General features: G+C 38.1%; 2 protein-coding genes across 5 annotated transcripts in view; one reads left to right on the forward strand and one right to left on the reverse strand.

The window, feature by feature from the left end:
- Positions 1-14,745, reverse strand: part of kif18a (kinesin family member 18A) — a 30,900-nt gene extending 16,155 nt beyond the window's left edge. For 2 of the 4 annotated variants that reach the window (XM_042341487.1, XM_042341489.1), the window contains exons 1-10: positions 14,261-14,315; positions 12,029-12,410; positions 11,299-11,456; positions 10,582-10,686; positions 9,218-9,328; positions 8,674-8,865; positions 3,597-3,773; positions 2,843-2,917; positions 2,491-2,606; positions 213-375 (exon numbers count right to left, since the gene is read on the reverse strand). In XM_042341487.1, the coding sequence (XP_042197421.1) occupies positions 213-375; positions 2,491-2,606; positions 2,843-2,917; positions 3,597-3,773; positions 8,674-8,865; positions 9,218-9,328; positions 10,582-10,686; positions 11,299-11,456; positions 12,029-12,347 (1,416 nt within the window). In that variant the 5' untranslated portion in view covers positions 12,348-12,410; positions 14,261-14,315. Of the gene's footprint in view, positions 1-212; positions 376-2,490; positions 2,607-2,842; positions 2,918-3,596; positions 3,774-8,673; positions 8,866-9,217; positions 9,329-10,581; positions 10,687-11,298; positions 11,457-12,028; positions 12,411-14,260; positions 14,316-14,729 lie in introns of those variants that run through there. The other 2 variants (XM_042341488.1, XM_007887669.2) reach the window with 2 other exon arrangements.
- Positions 14,746-15,108: 363 nt separating this feature from the next.
- The window catches only part of mettl15 (methyltransferase like 15), a 42,106-nt gene continuing 33,740 nt past the window's right edge, over positions 15,109-23,474 (forward strand). Inside the window, exon 1 of the mRNA XM_007887671.2 lies at positions 15,109-15,680. Coding sequence (XP_007885862.1) covers positions 15,393-15,680 — 288 coding nt within the window. The 5' untranslated portion in view covers positions 15,109-15,392. The remainder of the gene's footprint in view (positions 15,681-23,474) is intronic.

Genomic DNA, 23,474 nt, shown 5'->3' on the forward strand with positions numbered 1-23,474 from the left:
TAATTAAGTACTTTTTGGATGTTGTCCTAAATTTTTCATTCAGTACTTGTACCCTCTTATGCTGCTGCTTTGGCATATCTATAAGTATTGTTTTATATTTTCTCTATCTCATTTACAATCAATTTAAATATCTATTATCAGTTTCCCTTTCTACTTTTCCACACGTTTCTACAGTCTACTTTTCACACGTGCTCTGCCTCCAACTGTCTTACCTTTTGGGCGATCTGTTCAGAGCAAAGGAGTTGGATTTGCTGATTGTCTCGTTTGTGATAATAAGATTTCAGTTCAGTCTCCTTGAGCTTCAGTTGCAAGTCCAAATTCTCATTCCTGATTTGCTGCCGTTTGCTGAAGATATTCTTGAGAACTTCCTTAAATCTTAAAAACAAAAAAACTATTTATAAATGCTATACAGCATATTACAGTATTAATGTTTCACTATTTTAGATCTATATTCACAGCAAGAGTTAGTTTGAATTCTGAAAGTCATAATCCCTCCCCCCAATATCAAGGCAAATAGGAAGTCTCTTACTGGTATCTGACTTTTTACTCTGGATTGGATTTTCTTGCTGTGAAACCTTCTTGAAGTGTATGGCCTAATTAGTCTCCCACGTGTATGCAGTGTTGTGTGGTAGCATTATCAATTTAAAATCAAATATCCCTCTGAAAGAAGAAAAGGCTGACCAATAACTCTAATGTTTACGTCAAATTGCTTTAAAAAGGTAATTCAAAAACAATGACAACCTGCACACAAGGTAGCGCTTTGGGAGTGCTGAATAACGAGCCAGGGGGAAAGGGGAGCTGACCACAGCCACAATTGAAGAGGAAAGAGGAAAAAGAGAGCAAGGGATTGAGGCAGGGAGTTCCAGAAGTTTTGGGCAGAGTAGCTGAAGGCCACCGATGGCACATATTTATGTCTCAATCAGAATATTTCTATTTTTAATTCAAGCATGAACTATGGCTACAGTATATTTTGATAAAAACAGCCATTGCCTCTGGAGTTTAGAATCAGACTGGTCTGCATTTTGATTGCCCCTAGGGTACAAACATTGAAAGAAAAGTTAAAATGTTCTTGCACCTCATCTAATTCACAAACATTAAATAACTGTGTATGTTATCTTTAGATTCAGTTGGTCTTTTTGGAAAAAAAAATCCTATTTATGCGTTCTGTTTTTATGTGAGATATACACAGAGGAATAGCACTGAGTCAATCCTCTTGTTAAAAAAAGTTAAGAGACGTGACTGTACTTCTTAATCTAACTCTATGACGTACATGGTATGTTATTGTTGCCAAACTCTTAAAATATTGATACAAAGGGACATTTACATCTCTCAGAACTACTGTATGTTCCAGGCACTGATGCAAGAGGCTGCAAAGAAGCACTATTAATACTTCAGATTTTCTACAGGAACTGTAGAACTACTATATGCTTTTTCAGGCATCTGTGTGCAAATAACTGATTACCCCGATTTCTGTTTCAGGTAGATTGCAGAATATGAAAATAATATAAACATGTAAATATATGTTTTTAAAAATCAAGTTTTTATTTTTTAATACATAGCTTTGAGATATCCTCCCAACATGATAAGTTGGTATATCAAATGCAAGGAATCTTATTCTGTTAATTTTACTTATGTCACATGAAGACATTTTTTTCCCCCTTTTCCTTCTGTACGTCTTTGCCATCACATAATGGCTTATTCATATCGACACAGTGAATTCACTTGTACAACGTGAGTGATGACATTCTGCCAGTGAATTGTAAAATAGTAGTTCTACTAGCTTTACTGCCAAAATGCCAGGACATCTTGAAGGTACTATTTTGACCTGTGATACAGAGGATTTCTAAAAACAAGACTAGCAAATTCTGATGTGTCAATTAGTAACTCCCCCACCTCCAAACTCTACCCCCTCACACACCATTTTGAGATCCAATATCAATGAAGCAGGATCCCCAATTTGATTTATGTCTCATGGTTTCCGATTGCAGGTAAACAAAACACTGGGACTGATACTGATGTGCAGTTCCAAATGTTGAAGGTGCAACGTAGCTTCATTGATGTCAACATTGAAACCTGAACTATGCATGTGGGTATATATGTGAGGTGTGGTACCATGTCCAGCATATAGTTGTGCTCAATTACGCAATTTTTCTGAATTAAAACTGCATGTTATACTGCTTTTATATTGCCCTTCTCAGGGGCCTGGCATCCAGAAAGCCTTTAGATGGCTTCCACTTCCTACTTGTATCAAATGAAATTGTGTGTATCTTCCATGCAAGTATTGTAATGTTGACGTGTTTGCCATTAGTTTTTTTTTTCTCCGCTATCTCAAAATTATAGCAGAGGGTGGCAGATACCTAAAAAATCAAGTGATTTCTCCAGGCTTTTATTTTGTGAACCTGCAACAATTATTTGGCAAACGTATATCACAAAATACATTGAATTCCAGATTAACTATGCACAAATATCTTGACAACATTGTAGGCTTACCTTTTGATTTCTGCTTGTTGTATATCTGTACCAACTGTAAGCGTTAGCCCATGGGTGTTAGGATTCACCAATTTTTCATTATTGTAATCCTTCAGTTTTTGTTTGAGCTCCATGATCTGCAAAACCAATACAACATGAAAATGAAATGTCTGAGATAATCTTGGACTTGAACTATCAAACATATTCGCAGTGCACCTAATTGTTGTACTGAATTACACAAAAAAATTACCAGTAATTTGAAGTGAATTTATTTTAGGAAAATATAGTGAAGAGATTGAAAGACTCATCTTATTTAGATTTTTAAAATCATAAAAGGTAATAGTTATGCTGTATTTATGTGACATTTACTTACCTCTTTTTTTTGTTCTTCACAAATCTTTGCATATTTGCTGACATGGCAATCCAGATTCAAAACATTGCTCTTCAACTATGGACATAAAGATAAAATTACCGAGTAATTATATTAAGCAGAAAGTACAGCCAAGTTATTGTAATCCAAGATGCATTTCACTGTCTATTACATCACTATTACAGGTGGCATTGTCAACAGACATTAGATCAGTTAAGTGTTGAAAACTGACCATAAACTGTTTATACTGCTGTTATACGTCTTATCTTGATCATTTTTAAAAGACCTTCAGAAGAATGTTACCACAAGTTTAGTACAAAATGCTATGAAACTTTGGATCAGATAATCAAAACCAAACAAACGTGTTCTCACCAACTCCCTGGTTTAGATTAAAACAGATATACTGAAGTAATGTAATTCCAATGGCAGTAAATCTCATTTGATGATCAGATGAGACTTACAAAAAATCATTGCAACTTTGGTTTCACCATTTAACTGTATCCATCAATGAGATGTCTCATTGTAATCATTCTGATACTGCAGACATGCATACTTGCAGATCAGGAGGGGCATTTAATGGTAAACAAAATGACTGCCATATCACGAATACTGATGTGCCATCAGTGAAAGTGAATGCAAATATTCTCTGGTAAACATTTCAGTAAAAATACAAAAATAAAAAGCCATTATTAATGTGCAATTCTAACTTTGCAAGTCTTCCATTTTGTTGTGAAATATCATGATATAGACAACTTACTGATGATTTGATGGCTTTTGCACGATTGGCATAATTCAAAGTGTTGTATGTGTCTTCGTAGCACCTAGAAGATGGGCTGATTGAAACTATCATTATTGTCCTGCAGTTTCCTCCCAAGGAATCCTTCAATATTCGAGTCAGTTTACTATTCCTATATGGTATATGCTGAGTTCTTCTCTACAAAAAGAAGGAGCAATGTTATTTTGCAACGCTCAGCAAAAACTTGAACAAAGACTTGCTGTCTCACTGAATCCAAATGTTATTTCATTTGTTAAAACTGTCAATAGTCATTTAAATTTTTTTAAACTTTAAAGCAGGTCAATCTGACTATCTTAAAAATTATCCTTGTATTTTTATTATCATCTTCAAGTGTAAAAAAAAGTTCAGTGCAGTATTCAGTAAAAGGAACAAGCAAGAATTTGCACCTCTATTTGTAATGTTTGTCAGTAGATTATAAGGTACACTAAATAGTCAACTGGAAATAATTATTAGTTTGAACTACTGGCAAAATGCATTTCATACAGGCTGTAATTTTGCCTTAAGTCATGAGCAAAGTAAAATGTGAAAAATGTCTCATTTGTGCATCGGACTTTTGAAAAGTAATTGTTCAGAGCTAAGACTTACATCATCTGTATCTCACTGAATAATTAACTTAGTTTTTAAATCATCCTCTAGTGCTATTCCAATTTCCCACTTTGGCCGCATGACAAAGTCACACCTCAATTTCTTAGCTTTCTTTGACCTTTTCTTTATTGCTCCAATTGTCTTCAAATCTCAGTTTCAACCAAGGTATTGAAGCTCATATTTCACAGGTGCTGTTTTGATTGAATTTATATTACTCAGTCCTTACCATACATGTATAAATACACTTAGCTCCAAATTCCCTTGCAGTTTGACTTTATAGCTCCAAAATAATAACCTCATTAAACATTCCTGCAAATCAGTTGTATTACTTCAAACATATTCATGTTGCCAGTGTTTGAATGCAATGAATATTTATTTTGTGTAAACAAAAGTAATTATGTTCAATTCAAAATAAGAGAGATAAAAAGCCAAGTTAAAAATTGTGTCAAAATAATATCAACATAACTACTCCAGTTTCCCCATTCATCCTTGCATAAACAATTCCTTTAAAAAATCTCAGCCTTAAATGGCATTCCCACTTCACTTTACTAAAGTCCCACCTTTAATCACCACATTCACAAATTTTTCACCGAGAACCTTTTGCAATCAATCACTAATTGCAAATGCTGTCAAAGCTACAAATCACCCATAAGTGACGTACAATGTTTTATACTTGTGATTTGCATATAGTGGATACTTTTCAATACAAACAGAACAAGAGTGTTTTTGATTAGTATGACATATCAAAATCGCAGATCTGGAGGAGACAGGATTGCGTTACAGTTAATCTTTGATGAGTTTTTGTGCAGTTAAAATGTAGTTGAGGCTCCACTATGAAGAATAATTTATTTGTCTAAGTCCCTGATTGTCCAATGCCTTTGGACATCCTCCCTACAGATTGTTATTGTTGTTGGTACTGTTATCATCCCCCCAGGGGTTAGATATCTATTCTAATCATATAATTTACAAGATTGTTCCATTAAGAAGACTAAAATATCAGATGATCAAATGGTACCACCACAAATACATGCTCAAAAAGAAAAGGCAGGTGTCTAAATGAACTTTAAAAGCTTCAGCAGTTTCTCTAGTAAACAGTGCAAACATTGAACGTGGTTTCTAGATCAAGAATAATATGAAAGAGGAAAAATATTTAAGAAATCATTTCAAAAGGCTTAATACCAATGCTAGCATTTAATAAACCTCCTACTGTTCTAACAAAAGTACCTTTCCTCCTTTGAACATTTGAAGAAATGAGGGTACAAGTTCATTATTTCAGACTACATCTACTGCTATTCTTCATTCAAAAAACTCTTATCATGCATTAAATATAATGCATTAATTGCACAGAAATGAAAAGCTTAAAACCAGCAAATACCAATGGGTTAGCTTCAATGGTAAGAATACACATCTGGAAATGTCTAATTGAAAAGATTTCTTATCAGCACTACAAGATTAATGATTGCTCTGGAGCTTATTGTAAACACAGATGTGTTCATTCAAACAAGGCAGCGTATAGTATCGTTTGATCATCTATCCGGTTAAATAATATAATATTGCGCAAATATTTGCGCTCTGGAGTCAGATATGGTTTTCTTGTTAACACAACGCAGAACAGCAAGACTTTATTTTCCAAGAACCAATAAGCTTTTTAATGATTGCAGAATTACTGCACCAGATGTTTTTCTCCTCCAGTTCTTAATTATTCTCACTTTGCATATTTTAAACCAGAACACATTTTGTTCAAATGTTCACCACAAACATATAGTGACAATGTTAGGTTTGGTGGGTGGGTGTGGGGGCAGTTCTACATACTGTTCTTCATGTTAAGTAACCTGGAGAATAATATTTGGTTGGTAGTGGCTCAGGGAGGTTTAAAACAGAAATTCTCATACTTGAGTAAAGATGGTGTAGTTCTCCTTCACATACAGTTTGCATTTAAAGTAGGACTTGTGGCAGATAGATTTATAAACAAATGAGTGGCTACCAATTGTATCCAACAAATTAGAAGCAATAAACACCTTGGACTGTCCAATGTGTGGGAATTTGTTCCTTCTCTCACTGGAGGTCAAATTTTATAGTACAGGGAGGAAGAAAGATAGACAATTTTCAAAACTTATCTGAAGATCATTTGTAAATTTATTTTCTATTTGCTGCATTTTCGATATCCATAGGCCAAACAGTGTGCAAAGAAACATTTAGGTGTAGACTGTTTCTAGCCACCAATGAGAACTCAAGAGACTCAAGATATCTAAAGAACAAAATAAATTGTGTGAAAACCCTCGACTCAGATCTCTCTCTGATAGTCTATTCTGATAATGTCATGGTTAGGGAGAGGATGCCAGAATGGCTTCACAGGACACAGTGTGCACTGCAACTTCACACTAAGAGCTGATCTAAAGCTGTAAACTTTTAAACACTAGTTGCTGGGAAAGCTCCATCTCTGGTACATGGTGTTATTTCCTATGATTCTGAGATTGAACCTTAAACTATTTTCATTTACATTATAAAGTATGGCATAATTAATTTCAAGATTCTCATGACTACACAAGCAGCATGACGCGTGACATAAGTTCCCTGTTGCACTTAACAAAATGGCATTTCATTAATAATCTACTTCGATGAAACTAGATTTAATTTAATTGTATTTTAATCCAAAGGGAATTGCAGGCATAACATTACATCTATTTATTGGATGCCAAATAAAGAAACTTTGTCCATTTGTTTGGACATTGCTTTGTTGTACAGGAGTCCGAAAAGTTCAGAGTTAGTTACAGAATTTCATCTTATTAAAAAAAGGTGCAAAAATAGTGGGCATTAAAAAAAAATCAGTTTAGGTTTTATTTCAATCAGAATTAGACCCAAAGTATAGAACAACAACTACTTGCACTTATATAGCTCCACTTACACAGGGTATCGTCTCGGAGCACTTAATTAATATATTTCTCATTCAAATTATTTCAATATTCTTGCAATTAAAATATTAGAAGTTACTTGTTCATCGCTGGTAACATAGCTCCTTTTAATAATAATAATAATCCTTGCATTTGATATAGTGCTTTTCACGTCGGGAGGACGTCCCAAAGCGCTTCACAGAACACACTGTAAAGTGAATTGACTGTATATTTGTGGGCGAATGCGGCAGCCAATTGCGCACAGCAATGTCCCACAAACAGTCGTTGATTGAAAATGACCAATTTCTTATTGTTTTTGGTTTTGGAGGGATTATTATTAGGCGTGTGGAGTAAGGAAACTTGCCCAAGGTTTCGCTCTGACCTGCCTGGAATTGAACCCAGGTCTCTCGCTTGCAAAGCGAGTGCTCTAACCACTGAGCTACAGGACTTTTATTCAGATACCACATCTCTGTTTCGTTGTTGCGATCATTCATCACATGAAATTCAGATTGAGAGAGAGCAAATTTCACTCCTCCCTTCCTCTTTGTTACCTAGTTTATACAGCTGTAAGCAAATCAACCTCATTATTTACCTAAATGGGGAGCTAGCATAACATAGTTTTCAGCTTTTGAAAATATCTTCCTGTGTAGATTTATTTCACTTTTTAACATTTGTAAGACCACACAGATAGATTATAGTGGGGTTGCAAGTTACACAGTGAGGAAAACACCACGGCCCTCAATTTAAGTGCACCTACAGGACTGACAAATTTATACTTATGTACCTTATTTGTGCGTCAGCCTGGCTCAGTTAGCAGCACTCTCACCTCTGGACCTGAACTCACATAGTCTAAAAAACTGACACTCCCAATACAGCCCTGTTGCAGTGTAAGAAGATGCTGTCCTTTGGATGTGAGGAGGTGCATAAACTTTGTGAATGTTTTATTCTACATCAAAAGATCTCTTGAAACAAGTCTTATCCTATCTGAATGAGAAAGCCATTCCTTAAATTTTTGAAACTAAACACACCTCAAATAATTGTGCAGTCTGTTTTACAGGAGAATCTCAGGATTGTACCAGCATTTTCCTCACCTTATAATTACTCCTACATGTACTCAGGCATTTGGCTATAAAACATGGTGAATGTCTAGGGGGAAGGGGTTATGGTTGCACAAGAAAGAAAACAATGTTTAAGAGAACCTCTTAACAAGTATTAGGTACAGAATCTGAGACTTCTTTTCTTTGAAGAAAAACAGTCATTTTAGTTTAGGAGGGTCATCCATATCAAATGCTGAGGCATGCCTTTGGAGAACTATCATCAACTAAAGTAGTTTGCAAACCAGTCTCCCTGCCCATTATGTTTTTGGATTTGAATCCTGGTCAATACAATGAATGCCATCTAAAAATAGTTTTTCTGGAGGTGGCGAAGTCCATCTGAGATAGAACCAGCTCTGAAGAAACACTCAACTTCAATCCAACCTATCAGCACCAGCAACTTTATGAACCTATTAGGTTCACTGTAATGCTAACAACATAAACTACTATACAAAAATTGTTTCTTACCTTTGGATCTGCTAAGGCATTTATGACATTGCCAAGAGCCAAAAGAGATCGGTTAATATTTGCACCCTCCCTGAGGCGAGCTACTTTTGTGCTCATATTTCGTTCAGATCCAGCCAAATCAACGAGGCACATTTTTGCAATTTTAATGCTTTGGCTGATGTATGCAGTTCTATCTTGCTGTCTTAAATAAATCTGCAGAAATAGTAGAATAGTGTAAATATGCTGAGCAAAATCAAAGGTAAAATCTGTTTTACCAAAATGTGGAAACATCAATAATAGTCTGAAAAGCTTGAGACAGGGCACATTAATAATTTTGACAACATTTAAAGTGATCATATAAAAAGCATCATAATTGTACTCAGCATAATATCTTGGATACCACAGTAAAAAGTTTTGAAGAATAACTTAATGACATTTTTATACTTATTTTCACTGAACCAAATTTTAATCATGCAGGCAATTTTATTTAAAAAACATTAAAATGATTAACAGACCACGTTTTTTTACAAATCTTATAATATTAGAGTTTCTATTTATAGAATACCTGAAAGACTGCATGTGAACGTGAAGACGTGGAATTCGCATCAGTTGGATGCTGTGTTCTGTTTGTATTTCCGTAATCCAACATTGCAAGGAGCTGTTCGGCAGATTTAGGCTACAGAGAGTTGTCACAAGGAGAGTTGTTCACATATTAAATCTTTCAACTTCATCCAATAGTTTTACATTTGGTCAAATATTTTATGAACAGAAAGATATACACAAACACTTTTTCTTGCATTGCAATATTCAATGTGTATGGATAAAACACTCAGCCTCAATGGTAATCTTCACCAGCGTTTCGTGCCTCAGGAACAAATGAGTTTCCAAGAGTGATTTAAAGAAATGGTTCGACCAATGAAATGTTATTTAACATTCTAAACTGCATTATTTGCGATGAGCCAACTTCTAAACCTTGTGCCGATTCGTAAAATCCACCCATTTCTTCACTTCTCAATACAAAGGAAACAGCTTACTGCACTAGAACTTCAATTTGGTTTGGATAGTCTTAAGCACAGTAATGGGTTTCCTCATGCATCAGACACCTGTCTGATCAAAAAAAAATCACTGAGCATATTTGTAATTGTATTATTTGATATATATATATATCAGATAATAAAATTGCAAATATGCTCATGCTTATAAAGATGCTTATATTTTCTCCGCAACATAACACAAGAATTCTTTAGAATCAATAAGACAAGAATTCTTTAGGATCAATAAGCCTTTTAGATGTCTTGTTCAACCCTCAACTGTCTTTTCTTCCCCACATCCAAGCCATGGCCTGCTCTGCCTTCTCTCACCTCTGTAACATCGCCCGACTCCGCCACTACCTCAACCCTCAGACCACTGAAACTCTTGTTCATGCCTTCATCACCTCCAGGCTCGACTATGCAAACGCCCTGCTTGTCGGCCTTCCCAACTCCTCCCTCCACAGGCTGCAGATAATCCAGAACTCTGCAGCCCATGTCCTCTCCCGCACCAAACTCCATCTCCCTCATTCTCGTCTGACTCCATTGGCTCCCTATCCTTCAGAGGATCCAGTTCAAGATCCTGGTCCTCACCTACAAAGCCCTCCCCGGACTCGCCCCACCCTACCTCTGCGACCTCCTAACCCCCTACCAACCCGTCCGCTCCCTCCACTCAGCCGACTCCGGCCTGCTCTACGTCCCCCGACCCACCTGCCCCACCACTGGCGGGAGAGCCTTCAGCCACTCTGCCCCCAAGGTTCCTGAAGAAAAAGTGTAACTAATGTAGTACATCACCCATGCAAAATATTTAATCAGTTCATCTCAACATCAAATAAATGTAAATAGATTATTTAAAACAAAAATGTAGTATTTTCTATGAACAAGATTAAACAGATTGTACCTTGTGTAGAGTTAAACCCTGGATAACAATTCCATTTTGTGCATCTTCTCGCATTGCCAGAGATCTTGAATTAGTTAATAGGTCTCGAATCTGCTCATTATACACCTTAAAAACCAAATTGAACATTAAAAATGTACAAGAGATGAGTTTTAACTTATTACTTTATCTTCTCACGTTTGTTCCTTCCCTCTTCCCATCATTACCTGATGGGCTGCCCTCCAATACTTTTTACTGTGCAGCATACATAAAATTAGAGAATCTGTTAGTTCGATATCAGACCAGTTAGGTCTAAAGCAGCAACAATTATACTAAAAGAAACTAAATAATAGAAACTGATTAAACAAGATGACCCCAAAAGAACATGCTCTGTTTGTTCATGGATTTGCTTCTACTGCAAGCTGTACACCTGGCTTTTAGAGCTGGCTTTTCCAGGTTGTCAGGTAGCTATTGACTCCCATTCCATTTGACAAGCATGTGCAGGAATTGTTGCTAATGGCATAGCACGATTGCTGTATTGCAGTAGACTCTATCTTGCAGTGATCACCATCATCACTGGTCCCTTTTTTAAGTGTCTATATGATTAGAAAACTCATGACAAACACAATGGGAAAAAAAGCCAGTGACAAGATCCAGGATCAGTACAAATCTTTATGGTATCCTTACTGAAAAATGGTGTATTAATAGATGTCAAAATGCTTAACTGACAGTGAATCTCACCTCAAAGTATGAAACAGCAACATCACAGCTCCTCTCACTTTTTATCTGTTCCATTCGATTATACAATTCCATCATTGTTAAGTACATCACCCCAGGCTGTTTAGGTGACCCCAACATTGTGTGAGTTTTTCCAGCTCCTGTTGCACCATATGCAAAGACTGGATATAGAAATATAACACTTTAGTTCCTACAGTTTTGGTATGCTAGAGCTCATGAAAAATAATAAATATCATCCTTAAATAACTTAAAAACCTTATATATTCAGGATTGATAAACAGCATTATAAAGTGATTCATTAATAAAGTGGAGATTTAGTTCCATCTCAATTATTTAGTCAATGTTGCTGGAATTCATTTAGTTTGCAAAATCAGTAAGTGAAAGCATGTTTCATAAAGTACATTAAGTTGCATTATGCCTTAGATTCATCAACTGTTTATTACATGATTGCTCACCCTTGTTGAAAATGTTATTCACAAATAATAATTGCATTTGATACAGTGCTTTATCATATCATTGAACATCCCAAGGTACTTCTCAACATATACTGTGAAGTGTCATGACTGTGTATTGTTATTTGCGAAATACTCTAGGCTTCTACCTGCATGTTCTACACTTCTTCCTCATAAATTCTGAGCCTTCATGCTAAAATTTTACTTCTGATAAACAATTGCATTGGATTCAATAAAAAAATCAAAGCATATGAAGCAAAAGTAAATGTACAATACTTTACCTGTACCGTTATATCCATTAAAAACACCCTCCAATATTGACCTTGTTTGTTCAAATACATCTAATTGTGAGGCACTGTCATCAAAAACTTGGTCAAAGATAAATTTAAGATCTCTATTCCTTCTCTTGTTTAAATCACGATGTGTTGTAGGATGAAAAAAGTTCACGTCTTCCAGTTTTGGATCAAAAACAAGCATGTGTTCATCGACGACATGCACAACTCTGCTATATTTTTCATCCAGTTCGCTTGAATTCTCTGGACGGACACGGACTATAACCTTTAAATGATTGCACACATCATTTTCACCAGAAGACATCATGGTAATGTTCAGAGGTTTCTGTTTAAATACATTTGTCCTAATTGATTCACACTTCCTTCATTGCTGTAAATTTAAAAATAGTTTGAACATTACACTTATTATTCCAAGGTCTTGTAAAAATAAATTGACAATATTCATCAAACTTTTTGGTTACATTAACATTTATAATTACAGTATAATATATAATATATATAATATAATACCTGCTGTACCATTTACATTATTTACATACAATAACACTAATGTTTGCATTTGATATAGTGCCTTATCACGTCTTCGAGCCATCTCAAAGCACTTCACAAAATATACTGTAAAGTGAATTGACTGTATATTTTGCTGGCGATATCACGTTCTGACGTAGTTCATTTTGCGTTCTGATGAAAGGTGATCAACCTGAAACGTTAACCATTTTCCTCGCTCCATAGATGCTGCCTGACCTGCTGCGTGTTCCTAGCGACTTCTATTTTTTTTAGGATCACACACCTATTCAGTGCATAGACTGGGAGGGAGGGAACCTTCTTCTTTCAAGGGCTTAGTCATGTGTATAACCATGAGTTTAAGGGTAATGCAAATTTAAATTGATTTTGTAAACAAAATTACTCTCACTGAATGTTAGGGCACCTTTGCAAAGACAGCTCGCACAGTAAAGCAGCATGTGTCAAAACTTCAGATTCATCAATAATAATAATAATCCTTGCATTTGATACAGCGCCTTGTCACATGTTCGAGACTTCACAGGGACTTCAAAGCACTTCACAGATTATATATACTGTGAAGTGAATCAACAACAACAACAACATGATTGCATTTATAGAGCGCCTTTCACGTCGGGAGGACAACCCAAGGCGCTGGACAGTTGGGTCGGCACCCGAGCATTGGGGGGAAATGGTCAGGGTGAGGGGAGGGAAGGGAGGGAGCGAGGAGGGGGCAGAGAGTCGAGAGGGGAGCTGAAGGCTGAAGGTCAAAGAGAAAGGTCTTGAGACCGGCCTTGAAGGAGGAAAGAGAGGAAGCGGCGAAGGCACTGAGGGATGGAGTTCCAGAGCCTCGGGGCTGAGAGGCCGAAGGCCACCGATGGTCGGGCGGTTGGGGCGGGGGACGTGGAGCAGACCGGAGCCGGAGGAACAGAGGGTACGGGCAGGTAGGTAGGGGGATAGTAGGTCGGAGAGGTAGGAGGGAGCGAGGCCGCGAATGGCCTTGTGGGTGAGGATGAGGATCTTGAATCCGACTGTACATTTTGTCAATCTAACAATGTACAAATCCAGCTCATCGCGTTACGCGCGTCAGGTGAACAACTTTGCAAAAAAAAAAAAAACAAACAACGCACACGCGCACACTGGGAGAGGGAGCGGATAACAGCCAACCAAGCGGCAGTTGGGCAGCAAAACAACTCTGGATTCACGTTCTCGCGTCGTCGTCGTCTCACTCGCGCACGTGCAGCTCGTCCGTGCTGTTCGGATCCGGAACGCGCTCGCCCGGCGGGGAGGGAGTGGCGGAAGCCGATTCCGGAACGGCTTGCGGGGGAGAAGTGGGCAGACATTCGGGGAGGGCAAGTGTTTGCAAGGCCTATGGGGTGAGGGGGGTGGTGGGGGAGAGGGGGGGGGGGGGGTAGAGCCGGGGGATGGGATCAATTTGGGTAGCACTTTGTTCAAGGAGCCGGCAAGGGGCACGATGGGCCGAATGGCCTCCTTCTGTGCTGTATAATTTCTATACAGATTCTATACCTGAAAGTCAACTTAGGCCCGAACTCATCGAGAGATTGAGTGTGAGGTGCATTAAAACCAGCGCCTCGATGTGGAAGACCATCGAGAGAGGGGGTTGAGAGAGAGAGAGTGAGAGAGAGGGAGAGAGAAGCAGCTCAGGTTTAAGCCTCAACCCCAACAACGATTTAAAAGAGAAATCGAGGGCATACTCACGCCTGAACCGCGGGTCATGTTATTTTTGGGTGATCGCTTGCTGTCGAGGGGCGGGGGGGGAGGGGAACCAAACGGCCGTTAGAGGCAGCGGAATTCAAACCGGTCCGTGGCGCGAGCTGCCGCCTTCTGATTGGTCGGCGTTCGCACCCCCACCACCCACCCGCCGCCACCGCCGCCGCCCAGGGCTTTGCGTCGTGACGTCATCGCGGGAGGGTGAGCGAGCGAGTTAGCGAGTGAGTAGAAGGGGTGGGGAGGCGGAAGACGTGCCTTTGCGCCCTGACGTCTCAAGGTGGGGGGGGGGGTGAACGTGACGGTGCGCCGTGACGTCTCGGGGACGTGCGGAGGATGTTCAGCCGTTTAACTGCTCGGGCGGCGGAGATGGCGGGAACGTGTGTGTGTAGTGTCATGGCGGCCAGACAGCTGTCAGAGAGGAGGAAGGGAGTCTTTCAACTCACGTAGAGATAGATACCTGAACGGTCCCCGCGCTGATTCACATGTGTGTTTTTTTTTAAAAAAAATTCATGTCAAATAGACTCGTTAATAGACGAGACGTCGCAATAAAACCCCGAACCACAATGACCGCCCATTACGCGTCTGCTCGCTCGGTCCGTGAACCGTGAGGTCCTGGTGTTTACACGTGACGGTACGAGACCGGGGTTCGCCGACCAAACGTTGTCAGAGTAGGTCAGACACCCCGCCCCGGGCTCAGAGGACGTTGAGCGTCACCCCGAAACCCAACCGCGGCAACGCTCCCGAAGAGGGAGGGCCCTCCTCGCAGGCCCGTCAACGTGGGGTTATTGGCCGCACGCGACCCGACCCCCTCGGCCTCCTCATCCTTTCCCCCCCCCCCACCCGCCCTCCCTCCCTCCTTACCCTCCCCGAACTCAGAAAGGTACGACACTTGGTGCCGTTTTGTGTGTCCAGAGCGATTTATTTCTTACTCCCTCCCCCCACCACCCCCCCCATAAACGGTTCCCGTGCGGTTAAATCATTTATAGCGTCGCCTACTTTTTAAATCGCTCACAGCGAGAGCTTCCCACCGGCTAAGAACTGTATTGTACAGGACATCTCCCTGAAGGCTGACCTTCCCAACCCACCCCAACCCACCCCAACCCATCCCATCCCAACCAACATGACAATGAGATTGGTAAACCGTCTCCTTCAAAGCCGTTCACCTCCTGGCGTTGGACGTGACGAACTTTATTGGGGTAAAATCAGCGTCGCTCTTCGGTGTCCGCCCAGAAAGTTTTCCTCCTCGGCATCGAGCGAGACCGAAAAAGTCGACCAGGCAGAGGCTTCGGGCACTGCACCCGACTCAGAGGAAAACTCCAGTCGAAAAAGTTCGTTGCAAACCACATGCTCCCACAAACCAGTGATGGTGAAAGAAGTTCTTAATTGTTTGTCACCGAAACCCGGACAGGTGAGTCAGGATTTTGTACCAGATTATTTATTGCACAATTGCCCAATGAGTAGCTAAAATCATTCAATGCTTGGTCTGCCACATCCATGGAACGTGTATTGATTACCATCCAGGAGGGAAACCGAATCTTTACATGTACAGTACTGATCAATTTCTGCAATGACTCTTCACACGTTTTTGTCTTGAGCCCTGCATTTTGAATACATCAACACATATGGATTACCGTTTGTCCACAGTTTATGATAACACATCTAGATTTGGTAGAAATGTTTGGAGCAAGACTTTTTTTGAAAACAATTCTATGGCCAAATGGAGCCTTTCTCAGAAAGTTTTAAGTGTACGTATCACCCGCAAAATATACAGTCAATCCACTTTACAGTATGTTTAGATAAGCGCTTTGAGACATCTCAAAGATGTGATAAGGTGTTATGTCAAATGCAAGGATTATTATAACTTGCAATTAATAAGTATACTTTCTGCATGTTTATCTGCTAAGCCAAAGAGTATATGTAAATATAAAGTAACAAGGTGAGGCCAATAATTCCCAGATGTGGTTTAAATTACAATTTCTGGGGAAAGCTTCGGTTAGCAGTGTCCATCAGTCAAGAGTCGGTAATGCTATGTGGCTCATTTGATGATCAAGACTATGATTGCAATTGATAGGTATGATTTATGCCTAAATCAAAGAGATTTAGAACCTTGCTGTTTAAATTTGTGAAGCAAAATTCTGAGAACAAAACCAATTCAGGAGAACAACAATGTAGCATGTACTGGCGAGGGCAAGTAAAGTTGGTGATGATTGATTATGGTTCTTGTTTCGTCAGGAATATAAGCGATATCTGCTATAACGAAAGAATATTTGGGACTTATTTGGCTATTGACTAGGAATGAGCAGTGATTGTAGAAGTATCAGCTGAAAGTTTTATCAAGCTTTAACCAATGGAAAACGTTTCCCAAAATGCTGCTTTTAAGCAGTCAAAATATTTCCAGAGTATAATAAAAATATCTGTTCTGCAATTTTTGAGTTGTTTATCAATCAGATGCTCTGGAACATTTCCCATTATTTTAGTTAAAATTGAAGTTCTCCTTGGATCAGAATTAGGCCAATTTGCCTATTGAACCTGTACTGCTCTGGGATGCTACCCTGTGTGAGGGACACTATACAAATGCAAGTTGTTTTTTGTATTGCCATTTTGTTAGATCATGGTAAATATTTTTATCCCACATCCCCACTTTTTTACCTGCATCATGTCCAGGCTCAATTATTTGAACACCCCGCTTACTGGACTCCCCAGCACCTCCCTTTGCAAGCTGCAGACCATCCAGAACTCTGCAGACCATCCAGAACTCTGCAGACCATCCAGAACTCTGCAGTCCATCCAGAACTCTGCAGACCATCCAGAACTCTGCAACCCACGGTGGTGCCCACTCCAGGCTCCGTAAGCCTTTCATCCCAATTCTTGCTCAGCTGCACTGGCTCCCCAACCCCCTGACTTTCCCTACTTCCATGTTTCTGTCTCCCTTTTAAGCACCTTAAGTGATTTGCATACATGATCACCTAGAGCAATTCATCCATATTCTCATCATTTTTTGTGTGATGAAATACTTTGAGTCTGAGTCAGAAGGCTGTGGGTTCAGTTCCCCAGAAGGGACTTTGAAATCATAGTGTCCACTGATAGTTGAGTGCAGTGTGCTTGCTGCATTGTTCGAGATGCCATCGTTTGGACGAGACGTTAAACTGAGGCCCTGTGTACCTGTTAAAGTGGATTTTAGAGATCCTATGACACCATTTGAAAGAGAAGGGAGTTCTTCAGGTTACCAATCCCCAAAATATTAAAAAAAGGTTCAGTTCATGGCTGTTGGTATTGCTTTGCATACATTTTCTGCTGTGCTCGCCAACAAAATACTCAATAAAGTACCCTCTACATTTTACAGCATATCATGTGAAGTGCTTTTGAGACGTCTTCCCAATGTGCAATGTGTAAGAAATATTAAAAGTGTTATTGTATTACTGAGCATTAAGCATCAAATAAAAAATGCCAGTGGTGCAGAATTTTGTGCCTAAGTGAAATGTAAAAATTGGATATGTAGTTTATAAGATTATTAACACAATTGGTGACTATGGCATCATCTGATTGTTGTGAAGCTGCTTCAGGAAATCTTGATTTCAGGAATAGTCAATTGTATTTTGTTTTGGTAATATTGCAACATAAAGTTACATTAAATTGCAACAGTCAAGGTTCAGGCATAGGATACATTGTACACAAAAAATCCTTCAAAAACAATAATAAATTGGTCACTTCAATCCACAACTGTTTGTGGGACACTGCTATGTGCAATTAGCTGCTTTTCGCCCACAAAGTATAGTCAATTCATTTTACAGTATACTCTGAAGTACTTTGAGATGTCGCTGAGCTTGATAAGGCACGAGAACAAATGCAAGGATTATTATTATTACACACCTGCATTTGTCTGCAGAATTGCTGGCTATTTATATAATATTGCATTCCTAATGGGTATGTTATTTTCAGTGCTGTGTTCTCTCGAGTGTAACAGCAGCTTCACTGAGACAGTTGCTCCCCAATGCTACCTAATAATTAGTAACCAATTAATTAATAATTGAGTGTTTTTGTCATTTATAATGATGTTACTTGCCAATCAAGTACAGGATAATTTCACAAGTTCATGTGGTCTTGAGTCAGTCATACAGAGCTCTGTTTTGATGGTCTTCTACAAGTGATCAAAAAGCTGTTAGCTTCCGTGGTGAATTTTTGTCAACCGTGTCATACCAGATAAGTTTTTCTTCCTAAAACATCAGGTTGTATGTCAGTCTTCACGTTTATTTAACATCTCCTTTGAAACAAAATAAGCACTGCAAACAGGCATGCGTGGGGCTTTGACCTTTTACTTTGACCACACAAAGCTTTCTTTCTGCTTTTGTGTACCGGGTCCCATGAATGGATCTGTTTGAGTGAGACTATATGTTTTTTTTTAAAACAGACTGTTCACTTTGAATCCTGATACAGTGTTCAGAGGGAAAGGAAAACCGGAACCTTGGTGGCTGAATGGCACTGATGTAGATATAAACTGTTCATTTCATTCTTTGAGGGATTGAAGGAAACCAGATTACCAATGTCTCATTGAAGAGTATGGAGAAATTCAATTTTAACGATACAGGCATTGTACTGCAAGACTAATGACAGTTAGTTGTGTGCATCATAAGATCTGCAGGAAAGAATATACAGCTGAATACTCGGCATAGAATGGATCAGGTTGGATGATGAGTGGAGAAGGTCAAAGATGTGGAGGTGGAGAAAGTATGGAAAAGAGGAGAATCCTGGGAAGCCCTGAGTTAATGGAAAAAATAATTTGAGAATTTAGAAGCATTGGAAAAACATTTTAAAAAGTCTTAAGCTTTCTTTGGTATACGTGTTTTCTTATATCTTGTACAGTTGATTGATTCTCAACCTTCATTGTCAATCAAGGGAAGCTTATAATGCAAAATTAAACTGAATACACTTGAATGCATTTTTATTTTTAATGAATTGTTTGATTCATTTACATGCTACAACAAATGTTAGTTCTGTTGTTTGCACCCGTCAAATATTCTCATGATATTGTTAGTCCTATATTATGAATGTAAATATGTCCTTTTGCATTGTATGCACAGCTTGTCTCTGAGACAAATCATTAATGTTTGTTAAGAAAGCAACAGTTTGCCCAAACCTTTATTTATCATTTCATTCTTGAGTACAATTCTAATTGTGCCTGAGTGAAGTCAAAGTATTGCAGTGCTATATGTGGGGTGGAGGGGTGATCTGCTCCATGGTTTGCGAAAGTAACTTATATTCAGGATTTTTTTTTGAATGAACTTGAAACAACTTTAATAGTTTTCCTTATGGGGAAAAAAAAGTTTGGCTGGTGAGTCAGAGCTCTGAGTCATCGTCAGCACAAGGTTGAAGATGTACTGGCTTAGATAATTGGAAACTGCTTAATTAAAAAAGCACAGTTGTCAGTGTAGTTATACTGATTGACACACTGTAGATGTATTTTGCTTTTTAACAAACTACATTCATTTAATTGCCCATAAATTGACAAACGTGAAACATCCTGTTTCCAATGTGTCAAAACCTTTAGTTTTGAAGTACAAACAGTACAGTATGTTACTTTTCAACATGATATCATGTGAAACAAGCAAATTTAAGTGAAGACTAAACTCCAACGTGTAGGTTATGTGGGATAATACTTACAATCAACCATAAAAAATCCCTGTAAGATCCATATGCAAGATATTGTAAATGAGCTATTGAAAATAAGATTAGAACTCTCTGAGCCCTGATGATCCATTGGATTATACCAACCATTGTACAAAAAAAATTACTGGAAAAATGGTCATGGAGACTTGCACTTCTACTTCTACCCAGTCAGAAACTACACACTATTGTGAGTAGTGTTATTCACTTATTCCCTATAACGGCTACAGTGGTGAGTGATAGGCACTCTGAGTCGCTACCCTGCGTGGAGGGCACTAGAAAAGTGCAAGTTGTTGCTGCATTTTACAGAAGCTTCACAAAATGCTCTGTAGTAATCCAAATTAACAGATTTCTTCTCCCTTGTTTGTCTTTTAGTGTATTTGAATTTTCAGTCATGGTTTTGATTCATACACAAGTGTGTGTGTGTCTATATATATTATGTGTATATATTATGTATATATATTGGGATGTGCTTCATGATGTTTATTTTTGTGTGAAAAGTGTTCCATTAATGTTGATAATTTTGATTTGCAAGTTTTTTTGCTAGATTTCTTTAATGTAGTGCATAAAATACTACATTTTTGGAAATTTAGAACTCAAAACATATTCCAGATTCTCTAACAATGAGAATGCTTTCATCTCATGACTTTATAATTCTTTGAACTTCTTATTTCATAGTATATTAATGAGCTGTGGAAATGCGGGTTTATGTTTGTATTAAAATTGTTACATGTGGTTGTGATTGCTGTTAAATACATTGTTTAAATTAACAAATTGAACTTGATGAGCACTGTGCGTTCGCTGGCTTTGTATTCCGAAATCCGGACCCAAAAGCTATTTCCGCATGTTGAACAAGTCTATTCTGTGAATTCCCACGAAACTCTTGGGCTTTCTCAGCATAGATCTTTTAGAAATGTTGGTTAAATATATTGTATATTTTGGAATTGCCCTAATCAGCTCAGCGGATGTATTGAACCATTTGCTTTTGTAAATGCTCAGTTGGTGCACTGAATCCATCTCGGCTGGTTCTGACGTGTTCACATTGTGACTCATCAAGACAGCGTAGGATGCCCGCTGTCTGTTATTTCTTCAGTTTGGATTCTTTGGATCCTGTACATAACTTGCCCTTTCACTGGTCAGTCTTATAATCCTAAACTCTTAAGCAAGGTTTTTTTTCTTTAACCAGTGCAAAGTGATAATTGTAGTTACTCGATTATATTTATGATCTGGTTGAAGTTTGTTTTTAAACACAAAGTAATCCTTAATGCTACTTTACTACTCGTGTTTTCATGGGTTCACCTTTAATTATAGGGTTTTGATTTTCTTGGAAACTGTTTTGAGGGAGGATTAAAAGTAGAAATTATGATAGAGGTGGCTTCTTAGTCACTTGTGACTGAACAAATTGTAAAAATTTATAAAATTCCTACAACTAATGGCAATTCTTAGCAATCTTAGTACTGTATGTTACCATAATGCTAATAGGTGTGCTGCGCTTAGGTTACATTTAATACACTGGATTTTCATAGATTTATATTCTTGCAATATTTATAGTGCATGTGAGTCATGGATTTAGGAATTTTAAGTTTGTTCCTTGATAAATTAAACTCCACTGGTTTAGATGGTTTGAAATGCATCTGATAATCAAGTTAAGCACAAAGCAATTCTAATCCCTGTGGCTGTATAAATCATGCAAATTTGTGACTGGTGAATAGTTCAGTTGTATTCAAAATTGTGTTTCATGTATAAAAATACTCTAGTTATAGAAATAATATTCTGAGCTAATAAAATGTAAATATCTTCGTGCCATCACAGACACCAGTTTTAGTGATGTGCTTAACAAACCCAAGCACAACTTTGATGTTCATTTTGTGAAAATTACATGGATCTATAGAAATTGTAAAAGAAATGAGGCAATAGCATTAGAAAATATGTATTCACAAGAATGTTGGAAATTGTTGGAAAATGTGCAAAGATCACTTTTTTTACGCATGTTTTAGGCTCTAATATATGTAGAAGTGGAGTTTTGTAGCTCAGTAGTTATAGCACTTGCCTTGCAAGCGAGGGCGCTGGGTTTGATTCCCGACAAGATGAAACCTTGGGCAAGTTTCCTTATTCCACAAGCCTGATAATAATCCCTCAAGAAAAAAACATGATAATAAATTGGTCACTTCAATCCACGATTGTTTGTGAGCACTTCTGTGCGTAATTGGCTGCCGCGTTTCACCCACAAATATACAGTCAAATCACGTTACAGTATATTCTGTGAAGCACTTTGAGCTGTCTAGAAGACGTGAAAAGTGCGATATCAAATGCGATATCAAATATTGCTACAAATGATAAACGTGTGACAGGTGTGAGGTAACTTGCTTTCTGGTTCAAGATGTCAATGATAAATAAGTCAATAATTTTGTAACCTGTTATTGCAATTGCAGCATTGTGTTCTTTGTGAAAAATAAACATTGTTTAAAAGCTGTTCTGGGTATTACTTTTTTCTACAAATAGTAGCTGTAATAGATGAAGCCACTTTGTATGCTTGTTTGTACTGGTAGGTTTATACAATTGATTAATGACTTGTGTGCTTTCTGTTGAAATATGTTTACATAATTCACTTCAGGTTTAATTAATAGAAGTTCATTTAGAAATATATTTTCACCATTTAAAAATGGAGTATTCTTTTACCTTCCTTCATTTCATTAAAAAGTAAATGAAGCGTATTGTGTAAGAAAAAAGGGTAATTCAGTCTGTTGCCAAATATTGGCCTCAGTACTTAGGGTAGGAAGGGAACATTCAGCCAAATTTCCTCATCTGGATCAGTATTCAGTAATTTCTGCTGGAAAAAGCATACATGAATGCTGGGTGATGATAGGCTTCAGAATGACGCTCTTTATGCTTAAATATTGTGTTCAGGCTCACATTAATAATGGTCACTTGGGTGATGTACTGGAGAGTGACTTAATTGTGAGTGAGTGGGGAAAAAAAAGTCACAAATGCCTTTAGGAGATGAGGTGGAAGGAGAGAAAACTGGCAAGGAAAATTCTCCAGAGTAGAGTTTTCGTGGCTGTACTTCAGAACAAAAACAATTGCATCTGTTGGCAAGCAGAAGGATATCTGTCAGTCACATTGGTTTTACTTCATGTGCTAGAGAAACAACTGCCTTAATTCCTGCCTCATGTCAATGGGATTGCTAATTCACAACTGAAAACTGAAATTTATTTCATTTGCCTAAAGGGACCATACAGCCACAAAGTTCTGGTTCAGAAGGTAGTGTACTTTTTAAGATGGCAATGGTGCTAATTATAATTCTAAAGGACATTTTAAGCTTTAGCAACCATATAGTGCTTTGACTTTATTCTGAACCTGTGTCTCAAAAGCAGGAATTATACAGATTTAAATATTCTCAGTCAAAGGGGAAGATGCATATCTTGATTTCTTCAGTTTTGCTCACCATTACACATTTGCACACCACACATATTTCTAATGTCTTATTGAAACTGCCCATCTTGCTTTTGTAAGGTTCTATCCTTTGGTTTGTGAACCCAGA

This window comes from Callorhinchus milii, unplaced genomic scaffold, assembly GCF_018977255.1.
Source record: "Callorhinchus milii isolate IMCB2004 unplaced genomic scaffold, IMCB_Cmil_1.0 Scaffold17, whole genome shotgun sequence".
Lineage (NCBI taxonomy): Eukaryota > Metazoa > Chordata > Chondrichthyes > Chimaeriformes > Callorhinchidae > Callorhinchus > Callorhinchus milii.